Source organism: Chenopodium quinoa, unplaced genomic scaffold (genome assembly GCF_001683475.1).
Source record: "Chenopodium quinoa cultivar QQ74 unplaced genomic scaffold, ASM168347v1, whole genome shotgun sequence".
Classification (NCBI taxonomy): domain Eukaryota; kingdom Viridiplantae; phylum Streptophyta; class Magnoliopsida; order Caryophyllales; family Amaranthaceae; genus Chenopodium; species Chenopodium quinoa.
In genome coordinates, this window is record NW_018745684.1 from 6541467 (window position 1) to 6568704 (window position 27238).

Below are 27238 nucleotides of genomic sequence, written 5' to 3' on the forward strand. Positions count from 1 at the left end.
AGTATTTAATGTCAACTCAATATTACAGGTATTTACTTCATCAAAAGAAAGGAAAAAAAAAAAAAAAAAAAAACTAAAAACTGAATTTTGATACTTCATTTGTTTTAGTGAAATCGCAACACTGGCTAATTTGGGTTACATGTTACTCTGTAGAACTTTTTTTTTTGTTTAAATTTTATTTTATTTAGTCTTGGATACCAGTTATCCAATTTGAATTCAAGTGTTTGACATCTCCATTCCAACCTTTTTGTTTAATCTACACTAATTTAAAGTAGTATAAATACAATTAGATTTGTGAGTGCTTTAATTGTAGGAAAACCTAACAATAGAAACGTGGCTTGTTATTTTGGTATTAACTAAATTCAATTGTAGCTTAGGTTTGTTTATGGTGGTTTGATAACAAGCTAACAAACAAGCCAGAATGTAATTTTGAATTTGATGTATAAGAGCATGTCTTACATAAGTGCAATATTTCAACTCCAGATCATATGAAAGAGGCCTTTTCCATTTCTACTTTCAAACCATTTCATTTTAAAAATAATACCCTACTTTTAAAACCTATTGGTCCAATCATAAATTGTATTATGATCATACAAATGATCGACGAATAAATAACAATTTTAATAATTTATTTATTTTATTTTATTACTTGCAACAAAATAGGAAAAGAAAAAACGTCTTTTTTGTGCGGTTGACTACATTGTGTGGCCACCTGCAAAAAAGGAGTAATCATATTATATTGATAGAGTCCCCCCTACAATACTACGTACTCCCCTTTTTTTTTTTTTTTTTTTTTTTTTTTTTTTTTAAGGTAGAGTTGGATTTGCACATTTGCACATTTGCAAATACACAATTATGACCAACAATAACTTTATTTAAAGGTTAGTAAAAATTATGAAAAAAAAATTAATTTATAAAAGTAGACATTATGACAAATCCAACAATATATTATATGATCATATTTATATATATATTGGTAAAAAAATTAAGTCAATGATGACATATAAATAGTGGAAAATCCCAACTCTACCTAAAAAAAAAAAGACTAATAAAATAACTCCTATTATACTGACAAAGTAAACTTTACAACACAGAAAGAGTAACCCCAATATTATTAACTAAGTAACCCCTATAATACTAAATAAGCTTTATAACAAAGAGTAATCATGAAAGCTGGCCACACAATATAACCAGCCACATATAATAATTTGTGAAAAAAAACCAATTTATCTTTCGTGACCGAACAAAACATCAATGACGGACTTCCACAACAAGGGCTTTATAAGAGTACAACACCACCATTCCACCAGCGTGACATGTAATAGACTAACACTAAATCAATAATAGCCTTTGTTTTAAAATAGTACTTAGGTTCAATTGTATAGAGATAATGATTGATGAGGTATAGCTGATTTATCATTATATTTATTATATACTCACTTTGTTCTTGTTTTAAATATTCAATTTTATTTCAAAATCATCTTTTGTATAATTAAGTGGCTTAATAATAAGGTTAATGCACTTGAAAAGCCGAAGCTATATATATTTTGCATGGTGGGTAGTTGGATACTCTTCAAATCATATAAACGATGTGACCAAAAATGATTAGACTTTATTATGCCAAGATATTCAAACCAATGAAAGTGATACCTAAATAGTTAATGATTGGAGTATATAATAATAGGTGACTCATAATATTGGCGGGAAAAAAGGTTTACTTCTTCAACTTTTTTGGTGTTTTATTTTTGGAAAAGCACTAGTAAGTAGATTAATGGGGACGAAGTGTTGCAAAAAGCCAATAAAATAGGGAGGAATCCAAATTACTAATTGCTTATCTTACGTGCATGAAAAGTGGGAAATTTTTGTGTGGTGCTACCAATAAAGGAGCACAAAACCTTTGATAAATACAATTTTGGTGATGATGATGGTCAAATTGTATTTTTTTCATGAAATGGGGTTCACTGTCTTAGTCATAGCCTTCATTTTTGTCAAAAAGGTAAAGGAGCCTTGTTGTGTCCAATATTAGGTGCTGGCTAGCTGGGCCGTATACAATAGTCCTTAGTTCGACTTCTTTTTCATATTAACTTATTGTTGCTTTTGTGTTTTGAAATCGAGTTTTAACTGTAAAAGTTTCTGGTATTTAGATAGGAGTACATGTATGTTTTAAAATACAAATCCATTTTTAATGTTTATATGGATTTTATCAAAATTTAACGAGTGACACAATTTGTTCTTTTTCAAATTGAAAAATTGACCATTAATATGAACCGAAAGAATTACTAATTACTTTTATTTTATTTTATTTATATTTTTTGGAAAAGTCACCATAATACCATAACTTTATTAAGTATAAATCAGATTTTTTTTTTTAAACAAGTATAAATCAGTTTTAATTCGGTAAAATTAAGTTAAATAGTATAATTAGCTTTATTCAATTATCAAAAAAAAAAAAAAAGTTTAATTAGTCAAAATCATTAAATTCATAACAAAAATTTTTGAGTAAAAAAATAATCCATTTTAACTCATATACATAAGTTTTAATGTGGATGTCATATCAGCTAGTTTAAATAGTTAAAGTTTTGGGGGTGGGTACTTAAGACTTAAGATAAAATCACATCTATATCATTTATCCTTCATTTCTTTGCAGGGGAAAAATGAAGTAATTAGTCCAATGTCCCGTGTGAAATTCTTCTAGAGATGGTGTAAACATGAATTTCGACGTTCATTGATACAGATGGTAGGATTAATTCTTTACGCGTTCATCTTGTATAGATGACTACACTTCTACTGGTGACAAAGCTTTTTCTGTTCATTCGTAATCTGCATGAAGAGGCTTCTCTTCTGCTGATGACTAGTTGACTACAACAAACATCAAGTAGACGATAGGAAATGGGAATTCTGTGTAACTGTAACAAAGTAAGTAGTTTCAATCTTGGTAACTTTATATTTTCCTAATTACTGTATTTGCGTTATATTTTGATAAATTATAAATTGAATTTGGACTTGTGTTAGTCTTATACTCTTATTACACAGGTTGCTTTCATAATTTTAATCATTGCCCTCTCTGCCATCAGAAGCCGGGACAGAGAAGAGAAAGAATCTACTGAGCATTACAGACAATGTATACTACAAATACTGTACAATCTTATCAAAACAGATGACCTTACTTGCACTAATCTCTCCAGTCAGAGCTCATTACCACTTATATATTCAGCAACAGCAGAAGTATTAAGCTTTCCATCTAGGTATTTCACTTAAGTCACTAACATCGCTAATTGTCGTGTTGGTGTTCTGCATCCATACGCTCAATCACCCTCCTTGCTTCCTCATCTGTCTAAGAAAAAACTTCTTATCTTCAGTCCATTTGTTCTGGCCTCTGGACGGACAGTGAAGGTAAAGTAGAATTTATTTGAAACCTGTTGGAAATAGGGGGAATAAAAAGTATCAAAAAACTACTTCCCTGAGTTTTGACTGACAATAATTAAACTAATGTGTTGCAAATGAATCTAGTTGACATATGATTTTAGGGAGTTTTGTGTCAACAAATAAATAAATACTGACCTCACTGATTCTAAGCTCAGGACATGTAACATGAGCAACAACTTCCACATTGATAAGTGGCCGAGCTGGGTTCAGAAGTTCGGTATAGAGAATACAGGAGTACAGGACTTCATACGAAGAAAGTTACCAACATCCACCTGCAAAGAGAAAGCCACAATCTAATATGATGACTATAACGTTTTAGATGCAAAAATACAGTCTTGGTAGTCATGTGATGCTGATCTCACACGCAAGATTTGGACACTTGAGAGACTGATGGGATGTATTTACCAAGCGGAGGGCAATGCAACGACTGATGTATATTTGATGGAAGTTTCGGAAAGTTGTCATAAAAAAATGCTAATCTTTCTTAACACAAACCCCTCAGCTCACTCAGAGTTCTAGCAAAGCAGCAAAAAATGTATTAAACCTTCCTAAGGTTTCTTCATATCATACCTGATAAATTTATTAATTATGACCAAATTGTTCGATGAATCAACTTATAATTTGTATTAGAACCTAGTATCAATCTTCCAATTTCTAAAATCAACTCCAAACTAACCTCTCTATACTTCACTTCAGCCACAGATAGTAGAACAAAACTTCCAGACGGAACCAATAACCAAACTGAATATTTGTCTATTCATTTCATCTCTAAACGATGAGAGCAACAAGCAACCCTTACTCCAAATTAGCCATGATAGGATATCAAGGAAATAGAAATAATGTGTAATGGACTAATAGTCATCACTTACCGGTTTCACAAAGTAAACATGATCAACTTCTACAAAACGAGGTGAGGCTCCATCAAAGGTATATGCTGTTGAAAAGGCAAGCTCAGATGCTTTGCGCATTAGATAACCACCAAAGATACGACCATGAACGTTTTGTTGCTGTGGCTGACAAATCATGGAGCTCTGTTGGCAAGTATCTCTTATGAGGATGCTGTCCATATCAGCTAGAGCTGGCAAATCAACAAATTCTTGTCCTTCAGCCAACAGCTTATCAATCCTGCTCACAACCTTCTTGTTTTTTTCTTTATTCTGTTCAGCTCTCTTCAATCTGCGCATCTTGTTCCTTGCTTCTGCTTGCTCCCACAGCAATTTTTCTTGTGTTGTTTCTGGTGAGATGTGATTAATTGGAGATGATTTTCCAGTCTCACCATCCCTCGCAACAAATGTGAAATTAGCTACAAGAGCCACTGAATTTGACATTTGGGAACCATCTACAAAAGAGGAAATTAATGTTGGGAGAGAGCGGAGAGAGATCGAAACGATTCTTCATACTTCATAGCCCGGTTATTCAGTCAAAAAGGTGGTTAGTTTACGATAAATACAACAATTAACAATTTCTTGTTTCTATTACTAAGATTGATGACTACATCTGACTATTTTCTTTAATGGTATATCAGAAACCGCCTTCTTGGTTTAATATAGATCTTTAATGGTGCATCAACAGTTTTGTTTGCCTTGATTTACATGTACTCTCACCAATTTTCTTCTCATCAAATCCATCCACCCATAAATAGATACATAGCATATAAAATAACACAGTCTATAAAAGGCAAACAAAAGGGACAGAGGAAGAACATCACTGGAGAAATATTTCTGATGATCAACTTTACTAGCTGTTGTGTAATACTTTAGTTATACCAGCCTCTAATATGAAGATAATTTATTCATAATCACACAAGATGTCAAGCCTACTGAAATCATAGCTAACAAATTACCTTGTGGTGGTTGCAACACTTCAAGCTGCATCTCCAAGGATGACCTCCCAACCCATGTACAGCACCAACTAGACTCAGATCTGCATCAATGCGAATTGGCTTTTTGAGAAGAATCTTATCTACAGAAGCAGTCACCAAAAGTATTGGCCTTGTCATTCCATCAGGGTTGGAGCAGTGCTGGAAAACATCAAACAGAAACTATGATACTGTTACTCAGCCAGCAATGAAAATATATAATCCTCAGAACAGGTTAGTCTAAAATAATGTTTGAAGAGTAATGCTTTATACTGAGTATAAGTTAGTCTATCGACAAATAACATAAAACAATATGAAGTGTGGTATTACTCCATATAATATGATCTAGTATGTTCTCCAGAAAGAAGAATACACACAACAGATGCTCATAAACATCAGTTCTTAATTTAAATGCTGGAAATAAAATAGGTGTACAGCACTGATGCACTAGAGACATAGTTATTACTTAACGTGACCAGTTTGTCCATCATAGGCCTGGCTCAGGCAATACTTGTTAACTACAACGATATAGAGTTTTATAGCCAAAATTAGACAAGTATTTTTCCTACAAAATCAACCAGTAATACAGTTGACGGTATCTTTAGCTAACTAATGAATAAGGGGCAGTACTGCTCGTTCAACCAGCTTCCTTCTAGACATTTGGAAAGGAACAAAAGACTTTGTATGAGTTTGCATTAACTTAACAAGTTTCTCAATAATGAAACATATCTTATAACTTATACATCATTTGAAACACTGCATGCTTTTATAGATCTTTGTAATATATAAGATCTGCATCTGCTGCACACAAAGAGCCAAGGTGAGCAAGTTAACAATCTAGGCCACAAGACACCACTATTACCCTAGCAACTCCAATTTGGCTGCTGCTTAAGGCTGGAAAAGGGGGTGACATGCACAAATGTACAAATTATTACCCCCTATGATTGCCGAACCACTTTTTATATGCACAAATGTACAAATTATTACCCCCTATGATTGCTTGTTCAGTATCACAATCAGCTTTCAATATTAAGATTTAGAAATTTATATGATGTTAATTGTGTATACATCATCTAGCTTTAATCAGTCATACTTATATAGTTATATTCATGTTTATTATGAAAACTGACAACAGAAAATTGGAAACTATGTTATTTTTAAGTTTCAAAAAACCGAAAGCAATAACAAATAGACCTTCATGGGATTAAAGCTCTTTGAAATTTTATCTATAATTTCTTTCCCAAAACCCCACTTATGGGATTAAGGCTTTGATTGATTGATTGAATTTTTTTTCCCAAAACAAGCATGCTCCTGCTGTGACCTTAAATGCTAAATAAGGCCACAAACTTTCTGCAGGTTAGAGATACACCATCGTATATAGCCTTACTATACAAAAGATACAATGTCGTTAACTGTATTTTCTCCCTTTCACTTTATATACAAAGATAGCATCAGGGTGAAACAGCCTAGGCAAATATAGCTCTATCCCAAATTCCTAGACAATAGCAAGAAAATCAAACTTTTCCAATACTCTCATTGTAATAGACAACTTTCAGGCAACAATCTACTAAATTTACAAACAAGCTAAAGAATTAAGATTTCGACAAATGAGCATGACCATGATCAATCAATTAATATTTCAAAAATAATCAATTACAGAGTATATTCCTTCAAACAAAACCAATTATACCCCAGAAACATAAATCACCAAACAGAAAAACCCCAATCCACAAAAATCATCAAAAAAATCACCTTGTAAGAAATCGTACCAGCAAGAGCATCAAGATCCTCCAACATTTTACCCCATCTTTCTTGCTTGATCAAGTACATTTTCGTCACTATCATTCACTGATACTGTCGGGACACAATTCATCAAGATGCTGTATTTGAGCAAACCTATAAAACCTCTCATTAAAAAGAACCTGAGGATCTTTCTGAATCAAATTCCCATTCTCATCATACCCATCTTTTAAGAAAACAACCCAATTCATCTCAGTACCAGCTAAATAAAACGTCCTAGGCTGCTTCTTAAGCATCTGATAAGTATGCTTAGTAAGACTAAACTCCTCCTTAAACTCCACTATATGATGAATTGAAGCCTTCTTCTCCAAAGTCAAGCTCAAAAACTCATGTATAACCCCAACCCTATACTTCTCAGCCTCCAAACTCGAAAGCTCGTGCTTCCACCCATCAGAATACGGCGAAACCAAAGGCAAAGTATTCAACAAGTTCAACCTCCTCACATCATCATCCTCCAAGTCCAATTCCTTCCCATGTTTCACAGGAAATTTAAATGCCTTCTTCACCTTCTCCTCATCAACCATAAACTCCCTCTCTAACGCGGTCACAGCCAATGCCGGATCCCACCTCACTAACTCGAGCATTTTACTACCATCCTCCCCAATTAAGACACGGAAATCATCGGAAAATTTCAAAACCCAATCCCTAAAATCCTCAGGAACACCAAATCTTACTCAACGCCATTTTCTTATCTTTCGACATCATTAGAATCTTCTTAACAACTTTTAACCTCTCTAACTCCATACTCTCCATAATTTCAACCTCCTCCTGCAATAAATTCTCCATAAACCCAGTAAAACCTAACCACATTCTACTATTTTCGTGACGGTAAATTTTGAAAATAAGTGGGTGATTAGCGACAAACTTGTTAACCTTTCTTCCCCGGGGAAAACCCAGTTCCCGGTAAATTTTTCTGGCGTCATCTAATCGGAGAACATGCTCGGGTTGTTTCGCGAGAAATTGTCTCGATCGGGTAAGAAATCGGAAGAAATTATCGCGATTGACGAGATTTTCGAAGTGGGTGATTAAGGAAGAAGAGTGTTGAACAAGGGTATTTCTCGAACTGGGTTTTTGGCGTTTTTTCTTGAATTTTTTTGGGGTTTTTGTGATTAAAAAGGAGGTAGAAAATAGGGATGTTTGGGGGAGAGAGAAAATGGGGTTTTTGGAGAGATAGTAGGGTTTAAGGGAGTGTTTGGTTATGGTGGTGAAGAGGTAGTGTAAAGCCATTAATGGGGTTTTGGAGAAGATGATCAGGAATTTGGGGTTTAAGAGGGGAAGTAGAGAGAGGGAAGGGGAGAAAGGGAAAAAAATGAATTGAAAAAAAAAAAAAAAAAATCCGACCTGCCGGAATCGAACCAGCGACCTAAAGATTATCTGCAACTACTACAGTCTTCCGCTCTGCCAACTGAGCTAAGGTCGGATGTTGATCAAGTGGTAATTCAAAATTCTGATGATTCTAGAGCTGCTTTCAAGTAATAAACCCAATTTGTTGTCGTACATGTTTAATTAAAACTAGGCAATGATGCTAATGTAGGATTTAAGCTTAGACACTAAGGGGTTGTTTAGTATAAACACCATAAATGGAATGGAAAGGATTTAAATAGATAGGGAAAAGGGTAATAATAAACGATCCGACCGTAAGGAAATGATATGTGTTTGGTATTTTAAATGGAAACAATTTGAGTAGATTGTGATTGAGTAAGTAAACATATTTTGTTTGCACTACTTTGTCAAGGGAAACGTCCTCAATTTTTCGCCCCATTGCAAAAATGCGTTTCCATGAAAACTAGTTTGTCAAGGGAAACCTATGGTGCGGTGTGGTATTACTAGGGAAACGTATGGTGTGGTATGGTGTGATTGAGTAAGGAAATGGCCTCAATTTTTCACCCCATTATGGGCCAAACTTTAAAATCTTTGACCATAAAATACCATTAATTCATATACAAGATATGATATAGTCATGTAGAATTTTTTCACATATGAAATTGGAGATAAAATCGTTTTAACACACGTCTTAAAGACCGTGAAAAGTCTAATGGACCAAAATATTAGGGATAGAGGTAAAGATGGCTCTGGACCGTACCGGGTCGTGCCTCGTGCCAGACCCACGTGCTTTGGGGTTAGTTAGGCCCATGAGTTTGTACCGTGCAGTGTCGGGCCAAAGTTTTCAAAAGGTTGGCCTGTGCACGGCCTAGGCCCACGTGCCATCGTGCCGGGCTTGTGTGCCTAAGCAAAATTGCACTGATTTTAGCATGTTTTGTCGTGCCGGGCCCGGCCGTGCCGTGCCTTATCGTGCTTCTCCCAAATAAAGGAAGCCCAGACCCGACCCACATGTACAATACCGTGCCGTGCTTTTTTCGTGCTGGGCCGTGCCGGGCTTCGGGCCAGGCCAACTTGGCTAGTGCCATCTTTAGATAGAGGGAGTAGCAACTACAGATATTGATTTTCAAAGGTTTACCAATTAGGACCAAAATGTTTATATGGGTCGTATTTATACTTTGAGCTTCAACTTTGTTGTTCATTTAGAGTACAGAGTACTAAATAAGAATGTACTTAATACCTAAGATTATTTATAAGATCATTACTAATAGAAAGCATTGACTCTTTGAGGACAGTAGGTCAAGGAAAACCTTTAGGTACATTTCATATCACCAATTAATCCTTGACAACGTTTACACTTTAATTCAAACTCTAAAGAGATACTAACGTATTGCTTGGATTAGAGGAAATGGAGAGAAGGGAAAGGGAGCGGAGCAAGCTCCCTTGTGTGTGTAAGAGGATGAATGGATAAAGTGGAGGGAGACTGAAGGATCCATTTTCCATTCGTCTTTAATAAACATATTCATATTGAATAAACATCATCCCTTTAATATCAAAAAGATTTAGAAGAGTAAAAGAGCTTTGCCTTTTCCTATTCCTTGCCTTTCTTTCCCCACCCCTTCCTCCTCTTTCATTACTACTTCGTAATTTGTTATCCAATTAAGGCCATGCTTGGATTGGGGGTAATATATTAGGGGGGTAATAAAAGTCAAACTTGAAAAAACATAAGTAATTAGAGGGGTTGTTGTAGGAGACAAGGTGTTTACAAATGAAATAAAGTAATTGTGCCACAAGGAAAAGAGAGAGATGGAGGAATTATTATCCTCATAATGAGGGTAATAGTTCCTCTTTTTTCACCTCATACCACACCATCACTATATAATTTTCCTTACGACCACACCATCACTATCTCCTCCTTCCCTATATTCACTTTTATTTTGCTTAGTTTGACTTTTATTATCCTAATAATACATCTCCCTCAATCCAAGCATGCCATATATATGCTTCGAGATAGTGCAATACATACATTATCAATTTCAATGGTAGGATTAATTCGTTACGCATTCATATTGCATAGATGACTACACTTCTAGTGGTGCCAAAGCCTTTTCTGTTCATTTGTAATCTGCATGAAGAGGTCTCTCTTCTGCTGATGACTACAACAAACACAAATTTTGTTGGCAGTCAACAATGTAAGGATGTCATACAAAGTAGACGAAGGGAAATAAGAATGCCGTGTAACTGAAAGCCTGTAACAAAATTAGTAGTTTCAATCTTGGCAACTTAATCTTTTCCTAATTACTAGCCAAAATGTAAAAAAAATTGCGTTGTATTTCGATTCAAATATTTATACAAACTTCAATTTGAATTTGGACTTGTGTTAATATTATTACAAAGGTTGCTTTCATAATTTCAATCATTGTCCTCTCTGCCATCAGAAGCCGCGACAGAGAGGGGAAAGAATCTACTGAGCATTACAGAACGAATAAAACAATTACTGTACTATTTTTGTTTTTGCCCTCGTACAATGATTGTATGTTCTTCCCATTTATCAAGACAGATGACCTTACATTACCTGCACTAATCTCTCCAGTCAGCAACAGCAGAAGGGGTCAGAAGAATTAAGCTATCAAGCCAGGTGATTCACTAAGTCACTAACATTGCTAATTGTCGTGTTGGTGTTCTGCGTCCATACGCTCAACCACCCTCCTTGCCTCCTCCTCTGTCTCAGGGAAAACACTTCTTATCTTCAGCCCATTTGTTCTGGCCTCTGGACGGACAGTGAAGGTAAAGTAGAACTTATTTGAAACCTGTTGGAAATAGGAAAAGAAAAGTATCAAAAAACTTCCTCCCTGAATTTTGACTGAATAATTAAAATAATGTGTTGCAAATGAATCTAGTTGAAATATGATTTTAGGGAGTTTTGTGTCAAGAAATAATTGAATACTGACCTCACTGATTCTAAGCTCAGGACATGTAACATGAGCAACAACTTCCACATTGATAAGTGGCCGAGCTGGGTTCTGAAGTTCGGTATAGAGCACACAGGACTTCATACGAAGAAAATTACCAACATCCACCTGCGCAGAGAAATGCCACAATCTAATATGATGACTATAACGTTTTAGATGCAAAAATATAGACTGTCTTGGTAGTCATGTGATGCTGATCTCAAACGTAAGATTTGGACACTTGAGAGACTGATGGGATGTCCAAGTTTCAACCTTGGGATTTAAAAGTGTTCCAAAGAGGTATTTACCAAGCAGAGGGCAATGCAACGACTGATGTATACTTGATGGAAGTTTCGGAAAGTTATAAAAAAATACTAATCTTAACACAAACCCCTCAGCTCACTCAGAGTTCTAGCACAGCAGCAAAGAATGTATCAAACCTTCCTAAGGTTTCTTCATATCATACCTGATAAATTTATTCATTATGACAAAATTGTTCAATGAATACGACTTATAAACTGTAATAGAACCTAATATCAATCTTCCAATTTCTGAAATCATCTCCATACTAACCTTTCTATACTTCACTTCAGCCACAGATAGTAGAACAAAATCCCTTCCAGACAGAACCAATAACCAAAATGAATACTTGTCGATTCATTTAATCTCTAAATGATAAGAGTAACAAGCAACCCTTACTCAATTTTTTTATATCAAGCTATTAGCCATGATAGGATATCAAAGAAATAGAAATAATGTGTAATGGACTAATGGTCATCACTTACCGGTTTCACAAAGTCAACATGATCAACTTCTACAAAACGAGGTGAGGCTCCAGCAAAGGTATATGCTGTTGAAAAGGCAAGCTCAGATGCTTTGCGCATTAGATAACCACCAAAGATACGACCATGAACATTTCGCTGCTGTGGCTGACAAATCATGGAGCTCTGTTGGCAAGTATCTCTTATAAGAATGCTGTCCCTATCAGCTAGAGCTGGCAAATCAACAAATACTCGTCCTTCAGCCAACAGCTTATCAATCCTGCTCACATCCTTGTCTTTTTCTTTATTCTGTTCAGCCCTCTTCATTTTTCGCATCTTGTTCCTTGCTTCTGCTTGCTCCCACAGCAATTTTTCTTGTGTTGTTTCTGGTGAGATGTGATTAATTGGAGATGATTTTCCAGTCTCACTATCCCGTGCAACAAATGTGAAATTAGCTACAAGAGCCACTGAATTTGACATCTGGGAACCATCTACAAAAGAAGAAATTATTGTTGGGAAAGAGTGAAGATAAAATACTACAGATTATTCATACTTCATAGCCCAATTAATCAGTCAAAAAGGTGGTTAGTTTTCAATAAATACCACAATCAACAATTCTCCTTTCTATTACTAAGATTGATGACTACATCTGACTATTTTCTTTAATGGTTTATCAGAAACCGTCTTCTTGGTTTGTCCAGACAAGATTACATGCATCAGTGCATCGAAGCTTACTATACGCTACTCCTCTCACCCCCCCCCCCTCCCCTGGTCCCGTTTTGTTTGCCTTGATTTACAGGTGATCTCACCAATTTTCTATCTCATCAAATCCATCCACCCATAAATAAAATAACAAAGCCTTTAAAAGGCAAACAAAAAGGGACAGAAGAAGAACATCACTGGAGAGATATTTCTGATAATTAACTTTACTAGCTGTTGTGAGATACTTTAGTTATACCAACCTCTAATACGAAGATAGTTTATTCATAATCACTCAAGATGTCAGCCTACTGAAATCATAGCAAACAAATTACCTTGTGGTGGTTGCAACACTTCAAGCTGCATCTCCATGGATGACCTCCCAACCCATGTAACAGCACCAACTAGACTCAGGTCCGCATCAACGCGAATCGGCTTCTTGAGAAGAATCTTATCTACAGAAGCAGTCACCAAAAGTATCGGCCTTGTCATTCCACCAGGGTTGGAGCAGTGCTGGAAAACATCAAACAGAAAACTATGATACTGTTACTCAGCCAGCAATGAAAATATATAATCCTCAGAACAGGTTATTCTAAAATAATGTTTGAAGAGTAATAGTTCAAATGCTGGAAATAAAATAGGTACAGCACTGATGCACTACAAATATAGTTATTTTTAAACAGTGACCAGATTTTCCATCATAGACCTGGCGCAAGACTTATTTCTACAATGACATAGAGTTTTTGACGTAGGGAGAATAGCCGCTCGGTTCGATGAAGAAGTTTAGCGTCGGAAGGCTTGATTTCAGTTTGTAGTGGTCATGATTTCTACTAGTTGGGCTCCCGGAGTCAGATTGCTTAATAAAATATATTTTCGGAAACGGAAACGGGCCAATGAGTCCAATTAACGGCTATGCCGTGTGCGACAGGCTTTTTAAGCCATCCGAATTTGGTAATAGCGTTTAATCATTTTCCGGATTTTAATTTTTGCTTAAGTTTCGTATTAGGGCTTTGTTTAGACTATTTAAACGTTTTAGCCGTCATTAGTATGCAGTTTTGACATATTAATAATATTCTTGAGAGTTTTACTCTTTTCTGGTGGATTCTGGAGCTTTTACAGATTTATCGCTTGTAAATCTGTTTGTTCGTATTAGGAATTGCGATTGCTTTTCCTCCATTAATTCCGACTGCGTCAGTTTTATAGCTAAAATTAGATGAGTATTTTCCCTACAAACTCAACCAGTAATACAGTTGACAGTATCTTTAGCTAAGTAATGAACAAGGGGCAGTACAGATTGTTCAACCAGCTTCCTTCTAGACATTTGGAGAGGACAGAAGACTTTCTATGAGTTCGCATTAACTTAACGAATTTCTCAATTACGAAACATATCTTATAACTTGTACACCTTTTGAAACACTGCATACTTCTAATATTGTCTCGTATAATTTTTTAATGCTAAAAAAGCCCCCCAAACATTCTGCAGGGTAGAGATACATCATCGTACACAGCCTTACTATACCATATAATATTACCTTGGACATTGTAAGAGACTATAAGAGAGCATAATGTTTACTGTATTTCCTCCCATTCACTTCAAATGCAAAGATATCATCAAGGTGAAATAGCCTAGAAATAGTTATCAATTTAAGTAAATATAGCTCTATCCCAAAATTCCTAGACAAAGAGCAAAAAAAAAAATCACACTTTTGCAATACTCAACTCTAATAGACAAATTTCAAGCAACAATTTACTAAATAAACGTAGTAGATACACAAACAAGGTACAGAATTAAGATTTTAACAAATGAGCATGATCAATCAATTAATGTTTCAAATATAATCAATTATAATCCTTCAAACAAAACCAATTGTACCCAAAAACATAAATCACCAAACAAAAAAACCCCAATTCACAAAAATCATAAAAAAAATAAAATAAAATAAAAAAATAAAATCAAATAAAATCAAATACATCAAAAAAATTCACCTTGTAAGAAATCGTACCAGCAAGAGCATCAAGATCCTCCAACAATTTACCCATCCTAATTTCATTCCATGGATTTCTATACTGTTCTCTCAGCACATAATCCGATGAAAATTTATACTCAACACAAGTTCTACTTTGAGATGGGGTTTTAGACACCAATTCATCTTGTAATTTTCTCTCTCCTGCAACCTCAAATACACCATTTTCCAGAAATTTTGATCTTGCTTCCCACAATGCGTTTGTGACTGGGGAATGGTAAACCCCAGGCCACAAACTTACCGGTTTACGAATCGAAGAACCTGCATCAATTGGTTCGTCTTTGGGATTATTTGTGTTAATTGGGTTTGATTTTGTGGTTGAAAATGGTGTGATTTGAGTGAGTTTATGTGTGATTTGATGATCATTTGATGTGGGTTTTGATTGGATTGATGGAAATTTTAGGTGGAATTTGGATATTCTGGGAAGTTTGGAGGAGGATTTGATGAGATGATTCATGGTGTAAAAATAGAGTTTGGTATGGAGGACAACACGAAGATCATCCAATTCTTTGAGACGAGATTTTTTTGAATGTACTGTCTATATAAAGCGTATTCCGCTAGTCCCACATAGCTTAGCTCCAACTACATTCAGATTCGACTCGGGTTGCACATCTTGGCTTATGATGGGTGAGTTTTCCAACAAGAGTTTTATGCATTCGGTGAAACTCGAACTCGAGACCTCCTTAAGGATTATCAAGCTGCTTATCACTCGAGACAACTCTTGTTGGTTATAAAGCATATTCCATAAGAAGTACTCCTTCAAATTCTTAGATAATGTGAATTGCTAAATCATGCCCATTTTTACCTGATAACACTCGTATTTTAGTTTGAATGGATGAACCTATTCTCACATGTATCCATGCATTTCACCTCTTTAACTCACTCATGTACATTCTCGATCTTCTCCCAATAAACTATCACCGGCAAGGCAGGGCAATTGCTGACAATATAATAAAGTCGTGTTTTTTTTGGATCGACTCGAGAAATGCCCGGAATAGGCGTTTTCACCTTGTAATTTACGAAAATCCACGTCTGGGATTTAACCTTCAAAACTGACTCTTTAGACATCATATTGTAGGTTTCTCTTCAATTTCTTTCGTAAAATTTTGAAAAATTGTCACTGTAATATACAATTATTTGTTTTCTAATTGATGTGTTGTTATTTTTCCCTAAACTTGCATATACTCCAAAAAAATAATTGAACTGTTGTACAGGCTGAACTCGTGACATATATATTAGGATCGATAAATGCGTAATACAGAGACAATTTAATTAATCTTCACGATAACATAACATCTATTTCTTACATGATTACATTGAATTCCACTCAAACTTATAAACGAAAGAAATTTGATATTTATGAATGACTCCAAGTGGCATCCACAAGAATCATAATCACCTACCACTTCCCAAAGAAGTGAGCAAGCGTGAGTCGTATGAATTAGAATCAACACCACTGCTACAACCACCATGGTCGTCTGACCTAGGAATTCCCACGAGCGAAAATTCACAATCTTCTTGAATTGAACCATCATTATTCCAAGGATGGGATCCCTTTCTTTTTATAGTCTCCAATTCCATTGCAACTTCTTTCATGGTAGGCCTCTCCTCTCCTTTTAACATCAAGCACCATTTAGCTAGATTAGCCATTTGTTGTATTTCTTCAATAGTTTTCTCGCTCACTATGTTTATGTCAAGAATGTCCAACAAACGGCCTTCTTTTATCTTGAGGAGGAAGTGCATAGTGAGAAATTTCTCAGCTTCGGGCCTAGCATTAGAAATTGCCTTTTCCCTTGTCAATAGCTCCAGCAAAACAACACCAAAACTATAAACATCACTCTTTTCAGTTAGCTCACCCGTCTGCATATATTCGGGATCCAAATACCCTCGAGTTCCAAGCACCATCGTAGCAAATTGGCTTTCATCGGGTGGAATCAATCTTGAAGCTCCAAAGTCGGTTACCTTAGCAGTGTAGCTTTCATCCAAGAGTATGTTCATCGATTTCATATCTCTATGAATTATTGGTGTTGAGATGGTGGTGTGTAGATATGATAGCACATTGGCAACTTCGGATGCTATATTTAAGCGCACATGCCATTTCATTACGGAAGCTCTAGCTTCATCATGTAAGTGGTCATATAACGTCCCATTGTTGATGAACTCGTACACCAATAGTGGTACTTCACTCTCAAGACAACAACCTAGTAACTTGACAACATTTCTGTTGTTGATTTGTGATAGAACTAGAACTTCATTGATGAATTGTTCTATTTGGTTTGGATCCACCTTGAGAGATTTTTTTATTGCCACAACTTGGTTATTTGGCAAAATGCCCTTGTAAACAACTCCAAAACCTCCTCTTCCAATTATGTTTTCGTCACTATAATTGTTGCAGGCAGCTTCAAGATCTTGTATAGTAAAGATTTTTAATGTATCAACGTGCCGCCCGAAAAGTTTTTCATGTAAAAGCAAACCACCATTTTGTCGAAAAAAAACTTTCTCGTGTTTTTCTAATTTGTGTTTCCTCTCTTTTAAAGTGCAGGAGAAACACAAAAAGGAGCAAAGCTATGATGCCAACACCAACACCTACAATATACAAAAATGCCACTAATTATATTAGAAGTATGCAACTAACTTTGAGATACAATGCATGGACTTTTTGTCTATTTTAATTGTTGTGTATACTCTATATATATAGTGGGTTCAATCCAATATAATGCACCCTTCTTTGTACAGTTACTCAGTTAGCAAAATCCCGAATTCAAAAGACCTCCAACATCATATATATGTACAAGACTACCACCAGTACAATGATGCAATTCAAGGCTGTCTCAAATAATAATGAGAGCCCCAGTACAATTTATAAAAATTAGGCCCTTGTCAAATTTCAATAACAATTATCTAAAAAATATACATAAAAACACCCTACTTTTATTTTTGTCATAATTCAAAAGTTAGAAATTTGACTCACAATTTTTAAAATAATAAATAAAGAATTAATAATTAGTCGCCACAAATTCAAAGTGAATTAAAAAAAAACAAGAAAAACTAAAATCCTTCCAATTTGAACGATCTACATAAAAATAAAAACTACAGTACAAAATAGTGTCTATATCATTCCTAGGGACAATTTATAATACTCCTAAAACAGATTAACATAACAAATTTATAAGTTTGAATAGTAAAGTAGTCAAGTAACGCATCCCAAAATAACATAGTTGCCTGACTTGCCTCATACTGAAGGCCATGTTACATCCTCAAAGTTTCAAACTAGCCAGGGCGCTAAATTGACATGTGATAATCGTTCGAAGGAGGCTAATTTAATAGACTCGAGGCAAAGAAAGAAAACTATCGTAAGAGTATCACTTAGCTTATGTGCTTAACAAAGATAGTATTAAAAGTCGTAGTTAAAAAAATAAAAGAAAGACAACAAATTTAAGATAGAAATCTGTATGAGCAGTTATAATTTGATCCTTACCGCCAGTAGCCAAAACCGGTATGAGCCAAGGCTTTGTATTAGAAATGCAACGATCGTCTTTCGTTCCATTTCCGTGGTATCCCCTTGGACATTTGCAATAGTAGCTTCCATTTGTGTTGATACAATACTCTGCTTTCTCACAATTGTTCGCTCCCTTGCACTCGTCAATATCTAATCAAGATCAATAACATCGACCATAAAATCTTAAGCAACATTTGCTAAGTAGATAAAGTAAATAATTAAATAAAAAAAAATGGTGAATCGACAATTATATACCTGTGCATCCACGAGGATGGTAAGGGTTGCCAGAATAACCATCTGTGCAGTTGCAACGATACCCAATTTCATGAACCGGATCATAACAAACTGTGTTTTCTTTACACAAGCAACTCCCTTCTTTTTTCGCCACAGAACAACTGTTTTGTCCAATAGTCCAATTGAATACTACGGGAAGCTGCAAGGATTCCCAGTACTCCATAGGTAGACTTAAATTTTGTTGGTAAAATGTAAAAGCATCTTTTGCCACCGGAAATGCAGCATTGCACGGGTTAAAAGTATTTACAGACCTATGGTTGTCAAAGCTGTCTAATGACACTTGAACGTTGTTTATTCCACCGGGTATGGAGGCCTGACAGCACCCGACACCGGAACATTCACCATCGATCACGTCTTCTAGCTCCACGCAAGCAGTCATGCATCCCGTCTTGTATTTCTTGTCACCTCGATAACCCTTAAACCAGGCATAGGTGTCACACCCTATAGCAACTAATATGTTTTTTGTGCTTGACAGGGTAAATGTTATCAAGTTGAACGAGCTCCCCCAGTATGCAGTATTGTTACCCTTGTTGTAACAATCGTAAGAAACACCAACTTCTGTGCGGAGTTCTCCCTCTATCAATGAAATGTTTAAAACCTCGTAATCTGTACCAAAGATTGGTGTAGGAGGGCTCGTACTATAATTACATGTGATTTTGAAGGATGATGATTTTTCATTATGTGGTGGTTTATAATAACAACCTTCTTCAATACCAAAGGGGTAAGGAATGCTCAAATTTCCACACTTATCTGAACAGTGTGGGGCGATTACGAGGGGTGACACTACTTTGTCGCCGGTGATTAGTGGTGTCAACACCCAACACAGGCAAATTGTTAGTAGAAGAGCATAACTTGAATAAGTAGTCATGCCTATAAGAGTAGTCCTGAAGCTGGTTTAAAATTCTAAGGGCTAGAAAGGAGATAATTTGGTGTAAAAGTTTTTCAATAATTTGGCCAAGAATTTCATTGAACAAAAAACTGAGAGAGATATCCTTTATAAAGGAAAAGTCTACTAATGGGCTTAACAATCAAGGAAAAGTCTTCTCGTGAAAATCAATGTGCAAAAAAAAAAAAAAAAAAAAAAAAAAAAAAAAAAAAACTCGCTTTGGACAAAAACGTACACATTAAGATTGAGATATTTAAATTATTTAAGATTTTTTTTTTTTTTTTTACTCCTTCCATTTGTTGTGTTGCAATTACATATGGTGTAACAAAATTAAAGTTTTATAATAAAATTTATTCATTAGTCTCAATGCAATGTATTACTCCTTATCTAAATATTCTATTTCTGTAATTTTTTTTAAACACGTACTAGTATCATACATACTATCATGTATTTTATACCTATTAAAATTTGCATTGAAAATTGCAAAAATTATACTGTACAAAAATGAAAAAATTACTGCCGGATATCTAGCTCTTATAAAGGATGAATTTGCTAAGGAACAAATAACTCGGGTTTTTAAGTTATTGCAAATAAAGAAAACTTTTCAAATATAATTATTGAAAAATTTCATTACTAAAAGTACAAATTATTTATTAAAAATATTAAATCTTTAATTAACTATGACATGAACAAAAAAACTGATAGACGACTAGTTTATTTATTTGGGATACAAATAATTTGTTTATTTTATTTGCTACATTACCTTTTGCATTCATAATTTAAATTTTCAATGTTAAGTCCAAATTAATTTCAAAAATTATTCCTTCATATTTAATAAAAATGAATATCAAATTTATATATATTGGTTTGAAAATGGAGCATCGTTTGGGGATTAACTAGTTAGTAAATAAGATAAGATTAAAAAAAAAAAAGTCCATTATTATGATTAGAACATACAAATAATATGTCTAACATTATAACATTATATTTACGTAATGAGGTTGTGAGATACTTCATAAGCACTTTCAACACTAGCTCAAATACTATTAATTGAATATTGCTAAAAGGTATATGAGTAGTAGTTAATTAATAATTATTGCATAGTCCCTTTATCCATCAGTACCCCTTGAAATGTTGTGGTCCTACGTCCTAGTGGACAATATAATCTGAGGAAATGATCAACTTTCAATCAATATAAACTAACGGGAGCTAAAAATTTGCTCATGGGCATTTTGGGTGGGCATAAAATTTGCTCATGCATTACAATTGTGGGCAAATGAGAAAAAGTCAAAAAATGCTCATGAGCATTTCTGAAAATGCCCAAGACTTGAGCATTTTTGAAGATGAATAGTGCTCTGGTGGGCCCCACAATTTGCAGTTGTTATATTTTTTGTAATGCAAATTCTGAAATAAATATTTATTTAAAAAAAAAATTAAAATTACCAACGGTCATAAAATTTAATTCTCTATAAATAGACATGCATTTTGGTATATTTTGGTATAATTTCAGAAATACCATAAATCCTCCATATTCTTTATTTTAACGATAAAAACGACACAAATAAAAAAAAATAAGTTACACAAATTAAGACTAGTTTTTATTTATTTGGAGTAATATTGTTAAAATATAAATGAAATTAATAAATAAAGAAGTGTTGTGTAGGAGAGAGAAAGTAATGGTGGGGTATTGAAAAAGTAAGAGAGAGAGAGTAGTGGGCAAGCATTTTTTTTGCTCACCATTGGGAGAGAAATTGTGAAAAAAATTTGCCCATGGGCGAAACAGATTTGTTGAGAGAGAAAGTGGGTAGAGAGATACTGGGTGGACATTTTTTTTGCTCACCATTGAGAGTGGTCTATCAAGATGCAACTCATACAAGAATCGCTTGACAGGAGAAGACCTAGGCGCAGTTGACCCATGTTATAAGCTCATTTTTGTCCTACTTGACTTGGTCCCTAGCTTTGTCGCTCATGCCAAGTTTAGAGGTTGTGTAAACAGTGACCAATGTTATAAGCTCGATTTACCCTACTTGAATTAGTCCTTAGCTTTGACAGCAGGCTCATGCCAAATTAAGAGGTAGTGAAAACAGTGACATATCAACTAAAAAATTGAATACATTATTAATGCCCCGTCAATCAAGTTATAGTCATTTTCCCCTTTATTTCTTCAACGTGGTATAATTTGCCGAAACCTACAGATATCGTACAGTATCTATCTAGAGATAAATGTGTGTATAATGGTGAGAGTGTTATTTAAGTTAGAAATTTCAAAAGGGTGAAACTAGCCCACCCCATAATTTATACTCCTTCCAGTAAGCTAAGGTGGTATTCATAGTTGACTAGTTGGAGTCGACCTTGCATTGATCCATCAATCCATCATTCATTATCTTTAGAATTTTAAGTTTTGCAACAGACGAATAGTACAATGGAAGTTAAGACGAAATGCACCATTCAATTTTGTACATTTGTACTTCATTTATTTTGGAAAATTCTAAGTTGGCGTTGGAGGTGGCAAGAATCAACATAATTTCACAGTGGCCTATGGTATATATATATATATATATATATATATATATATATATATATATATATATATATATATATATTGTATTAGTTCATTGAGTCTAATAACACATTGATGCATACTAGAGGTGGCCAGTGGGCCGGGTTGGACCCAGCCCACCCTAACTCGCACGGCTGGTGGGTCACGTGGGTCCGACCCGGTTTCAATCCGGCACAGCCCGGCACAGCTCGGATTTAATCCGGGTTGTGTCGTGGGTCCAAAATTTTCGACACAACCCATTTCAACCCAGCTCAGTTTAACCCGTTTGATTCGACCCAAATCGCACAACCCGTTTTGACTCATTTAATTCGACACACCTAGCCCGTGAACCCACCTAACCCGACCCACCTGGCACAACCCAGCCCGCACGGCCCACCCGCACGAATGACCCACCCAACCCGCACGAGCCAACCCACCTAACCCGCACGCATGACCCACCCAACCCGCACGCATGACCCACCCAACCCGCACGGCCGGCACAACCCGCACGGCCCGCACAACCCGCACGGCCCGCACAGCCCGCACAATTCGCACGACCCGCACGGCCCGCACGGCCTAACATCCATTTTAAAAAAAAAACGGCTAGTTTTTTGTATCTAACGGCTAGTTTTTTGTATCTAACGGCTAGTTTTTTAAGTGTATGATCATCCATTCTATTTTTCCTATAAATACCAATTCCATTTCACTCAAATTTCCACACAAATTCAAGCTTTCTTTCTCTCTTACTTAAAAATTCTTATTGTTCTCAAATTCTCAAGTGTTATATAGAGTTATATTTTTGTTAAAAAAAAATCTCCTTAATATTATTATTAGTATTCTTAAGATTCTAAAAAAAAAAAGTTCTTCTCCATATTATAATTAGTAATCATACAAAAAAAAAAAATGAGCTCAAGAGGAGGAATGGGAAGGAGTCAAAGTGGTGGTCGAAGTGGTAGCCAAAGGAGTGGTGGTGCAAATTTTTCGTATGAAATTAATACGGAAAATTTAAACCAATTTGTCAATGAATATGGAGATTATGGTTTAGGAGATAGGCAAAATATTCAAACGTCTCCACCACAACATTTCTCCCACGAGTCCCACCAATCATCAAGTTCAACTATGCCACCTCCATCGCAACCAACATCTCAACCTTCATCTCAAGGTAATTTCTAATTAAATTTTTATTGTTATGAATATTTAAAAAAACTATTATTAATGATTATAAAGTTAGTTTAGTTTCCAATTTTCTATGATTTACAATTAGTTAATTACCATGAAAAATGCGTTTAAATAAGTATAATTAAAATATTTAAAATTTAAAAGCTTATTTTCATGAATAGCATTTAAAAATTAATTTTAATAATTTGATTTATGAAAGGTGGTGGCGGTGAAAGTAGAGGTCGAGCACATTTTTCTTGGGTGTGGAAACATTTTGAACGAGTTGAGGTCACACCCCCGGGATGGCAACCTGGTCAACCAAAGAGGTTCACGTGTACATGCCTAGTTTGCAAGGCGCTAGGTGCAAATGTCAAGTCATATAATTGGAAAACGGGAGATGGAACCGGAACCTTGAGTCGGCATTTGCAAAATAAACACGACTTGTTCGAAAATGGCCCCCGTCCTTCGGGGGGTGGCGTCCAAACACAATTGGGTGGATACATGAACCAACCCGGCGGAGGTACACCTTTCATTTATAATAAAGATAGAATGATTGATGAAATGAGTACTTTAGTTATTGCTAATGAATACCCTTTTAGTTACGGTGAAAATGCAAACGTTGAGCATTTTAATAAAGTTGCATTACAACCTGCATTTACTCGTGTCCCCCGAAATACCCTAAGACGTTATACACAAACTTCTTATTATAAGTATAGGAGTGGTTTGATTGAATTATTTCGTACTTTTGATGGTCGTGTTAGTTTTACAAGTGATACATGGACTTCTAGTTTTGGCGAACCTTTTCTTTGCATTACTGCTCATTGGGTGGATGATGATTGGTTTATTCAAAAACGTATACTATGTTTTCAAGCTATGGAAGAAAGGCATACCGGTTTTAACATCAAAGTTCGTATTTTGGATTGTTTAAAAGAATTTCACTTGAATAATAAAGTTTTTTCTTTGTCTCTTGATAATGCAACTGCAAACACAAAGTGTATTGACTATTTGAAAAATGACTCCGAGTTGAATTTGTTGTTGGGTGGTAGTCTCTTGCATGTTAGATGTTGTGCTCATATTTTGAATTTGTCTGTTCAAGAGGGTCTCGCTGAGTTGCAACCATTGCTAAACCCAATTAGAACAGTTATAAAATGGATTAGGATTACTCAGTCAGTTAGAAGAAAGTACATAGCTATGTGTAAAGAGAGAGGTCTTAAGAAAAGACAATGGTCTATTGATACCCCTACCCGTTGGAATTCTACTTTCAAGTTGTTGAGTGATGCTATAAAGTATCGTGATATTTTGACCCAACTTTACAATGAGACTCGTGTTGATCCTACTGAGTTAATAACCGAAAGTCATTGGACTAATGCTTCTTTTGTTCGTGATGTTTTAAATGCTTTTGATAGTGCAACTCATATTTTCTCTTATATTTATGAGCCTAACGTTCATTTAGTCATAATTGAGTGTGTTAAAGTTGTTCACACCATCGAAGAGCATATGAAGATTGATGGACTTCGTCCCGTTCTTGATAGCATGAAACGTAAGTGGCATACTTATTTTAGTGAATTTCCAATCATTTATGGAATTGCTGCTATTCTTGACCCCGGTGTCAAAGCTGAAGGTTTGGAAAATCTTTTAGAATTTTATTATACAAGTTTAAGTATCGATTATGATGTTAGTGAATATATTAACAAATGCAAATCTGTTTTGGGAGACCTTTATGATCATTATGCATCTATTTATGGTTTTGATTTGGCAACACCAACTACTACTAGCACTTCCGATTCTAGATTTGGTTTTCTTGATAAAGTTATGAAAAAAAAACACAAAGCATCTACATCATTCTCATCATCATCTTCTTCAACACTTGCTATTAATGATTATTTGTCATATCAACATGAGACCAACAACAACTTTCAAATTATAAAATGGTGGCAAGAACATAAAAAAAGTTTTCCTATATTGGCGAGAATTGCAAAAGATATACTGCAGTTCCCGCTTCATCTGTTGCTTCCGAGTCTGCTTTTAGTGCAGGTAGAAGAGTGTTAGATGAAAAAAGATCTCGCTTAACTCCGGAAAGCATTCAAATTTGTGTTTGTAAGAAAGATTGGGATCAAGCTGAAAGAAGAACTCAAGGTTTAAAGGAAGACGAAGACGATGAAGATGATCCTGTGATGATATTGGAGTCGTCAACGGATGATGCAGCTTCCGGGGATGATGATGCAACAAACATGGGTGGCTAGAAAAGTCTAAATCAGGTACGCTAAGAACTACGTGGGCTTTGATTCTTTCGGGATACGTAGGCAACTTATTTTTCGAAAATTACAATTTAATTGCAAAATTAAATTTTAGTTTTCTAAAGATAGGTCCAAGCCCCCCCCCCCCAAATTTCAAAAGAAGTACAATATAAGAACTACGCTGGCTTTGATTCCTTATTTTATAATATAAGGATACGTAGGCATCTTAATTAAGAGCAAGCCATCAAATTGTTAATTTTGTAAAAATTAAAACACCACACAACCCACCCGACCCTAACCCACGAACCCACCCGACCCTAACCCACAAACCCACCCGACCCTAACCCACCTAACCCACAAACCCACCCGACCCTAACCCACTAACCCACCCGACCCTAACCCACCTAACCCACAAACCCACCCGACCCTAACCCACTAACCCACCCTTCGACCCACCCTAACTCACTAACCCACCTTGACCCGTCTAACCCACGAACCTAGCTCGACCCACCCATGACCCGTCTAACCCACAAACCCAGCTCGACCCACCCACGATCCGTCTAACCCACAAACCCAGCTCGACCCACCCACGACTCGTCTAACCCACGAACCTAACCCTGGTGTGTCCAACTTCTCCGACCCAACCCACGACCCGGCCCACCCTACCCTACGTGTGTCGTGCCGTGTGTCATGAAACCCCAACCCGCGACCCACCTAACCCTAACCCAGCTCGCACGACTCGCACGGTGGACACCTCTAATGCATACATTGATGTACAATAATTTAGCAACTAAAATTATTAAATCTTTTCTTCCATGCATGATTTAGGATGAAGGACTATAGTTTGGGAGAGATGTATGTGTTTGAAAAATATTTCAATCCTACATCCTTCGTTTTATTTAATTGACATATAGATCTTTTACCTTAGGTAGGTTTGTCAATGTATAGTGCATAATTTTAAATATAAATATCTAAAATTATGTATAAACAAAATTATAAGTATTTGATATTTGAAAAATAGTCATTGAGATGAATTTAATAATACTCCACATACGTGACAATTTTTTCTTAATATTTCGTACTTAATCATATAATTATATCGTTGAATAGTTTTTTTAAAGTAAAAAATATCTCAACTTACGAAATGCAATACAAAGTGTTTCGGGGTTTTTTGATGTGTCCTGCGGGAGAGTTACAATTCCGAGAATGCCCTTCACCGCCTGTACCTGCAAAAACACGAAGTCTCTGGTTGGTTGGAACTCCGCCTCCGATGATCAAGTCAGTTACGTACCGGAGGAAAAGAGTGCGTAAATAGTGAAATTACTTCTCACGTAATGGGAGAATTCCGCAATTAATATTGCTCGGGTTTTGTGTAAGTATTTATGAATGTATTGAATCTCTTCAATTGAATTCAATGGAATTCAATGAATGCCCATTAATGAGGATCTCCCCACTATTTATAGTGGGGAGCCTTGGTTCCCCATTTAGGGTTCATGGGACACGTGTGAGCAGGGGATTGGAGCCCTGCTGACCAATGGCTGGGTGCCACGTGTCGCTTAGCCATAGGGACACGTGGCTAGGGTATTTTTTACCCCAAACATTTGCCCCTCTCAGGTGCTGACATGGCAGGGTGCCACGTGGCGCCTGAGAAGAACGCTGACGCAAATATATATACATATATATATATATATATATATATATATATATATATATATATATATATATATATATATATATATATATATATATATATATATATATATATATATATATATTTTGAACCTCT

General features: G+C 35.5%; 1 protein-coding gene, 1 non-coding gene and 3 pseudogenes across 2 annotated transcripts; all 5 read right to left on the bottom strand.

Annotated features, from left to right (window-relative positions):
• Nucleotides 1–3038: 3038 nt before the first annotated feature.
• Nucleotides 3039–7127, bottom strand: LOC110717782 (annotated as a pseudogene).
• On the bottom strand, nt 7097–8699 carry LOC110717781 (annotated as a pseudogene).
• Nucleotides 8420–8504, bottom strand: TRNAY-GUA. The gene is given in 2 exon segments: nt 8420–8455; nt 8468–8504. It is a non-coding gene; the product is annotated as a tRNA-Tyr (tRNA).
• Nucleotides 8700–10717: 2018 nt separating the features above from the next.
• On the bottom strand, nt 10718–15438 carry LOC110717746 (acyl-coenzyme A thioesterase 9, mitochondrial-like). Its single transcript, XM_021896509.1, has 6 exons — nt 14802–15438; nt 13151–13328; nt 12141–12607; nt 11356–11484; nt 11064–11214; nt 10718–10979 (listed from the first exon to the last, which is right to left on the bottom strand). Exons 1-5 carry the CDS (start codon nt 15294–15296, stop codon nt 11068–11070), a joined length of 1416 nt encoding a protein of 471 aa, XP_021752201.1. The 5' UTR covers nt 15297–15438; the 3' UTR covers nt 10718–10979; nt 11064–11067.
• Nucleotides 15439–16029: 591 nt separating this feature from the next.
• Nucleotides 16030–19702, bottom strand: LOC110717791 (annotated as a pseudogene).
• Nucleotides 19703–27238: the final 7536 nt, after the last annotated feature.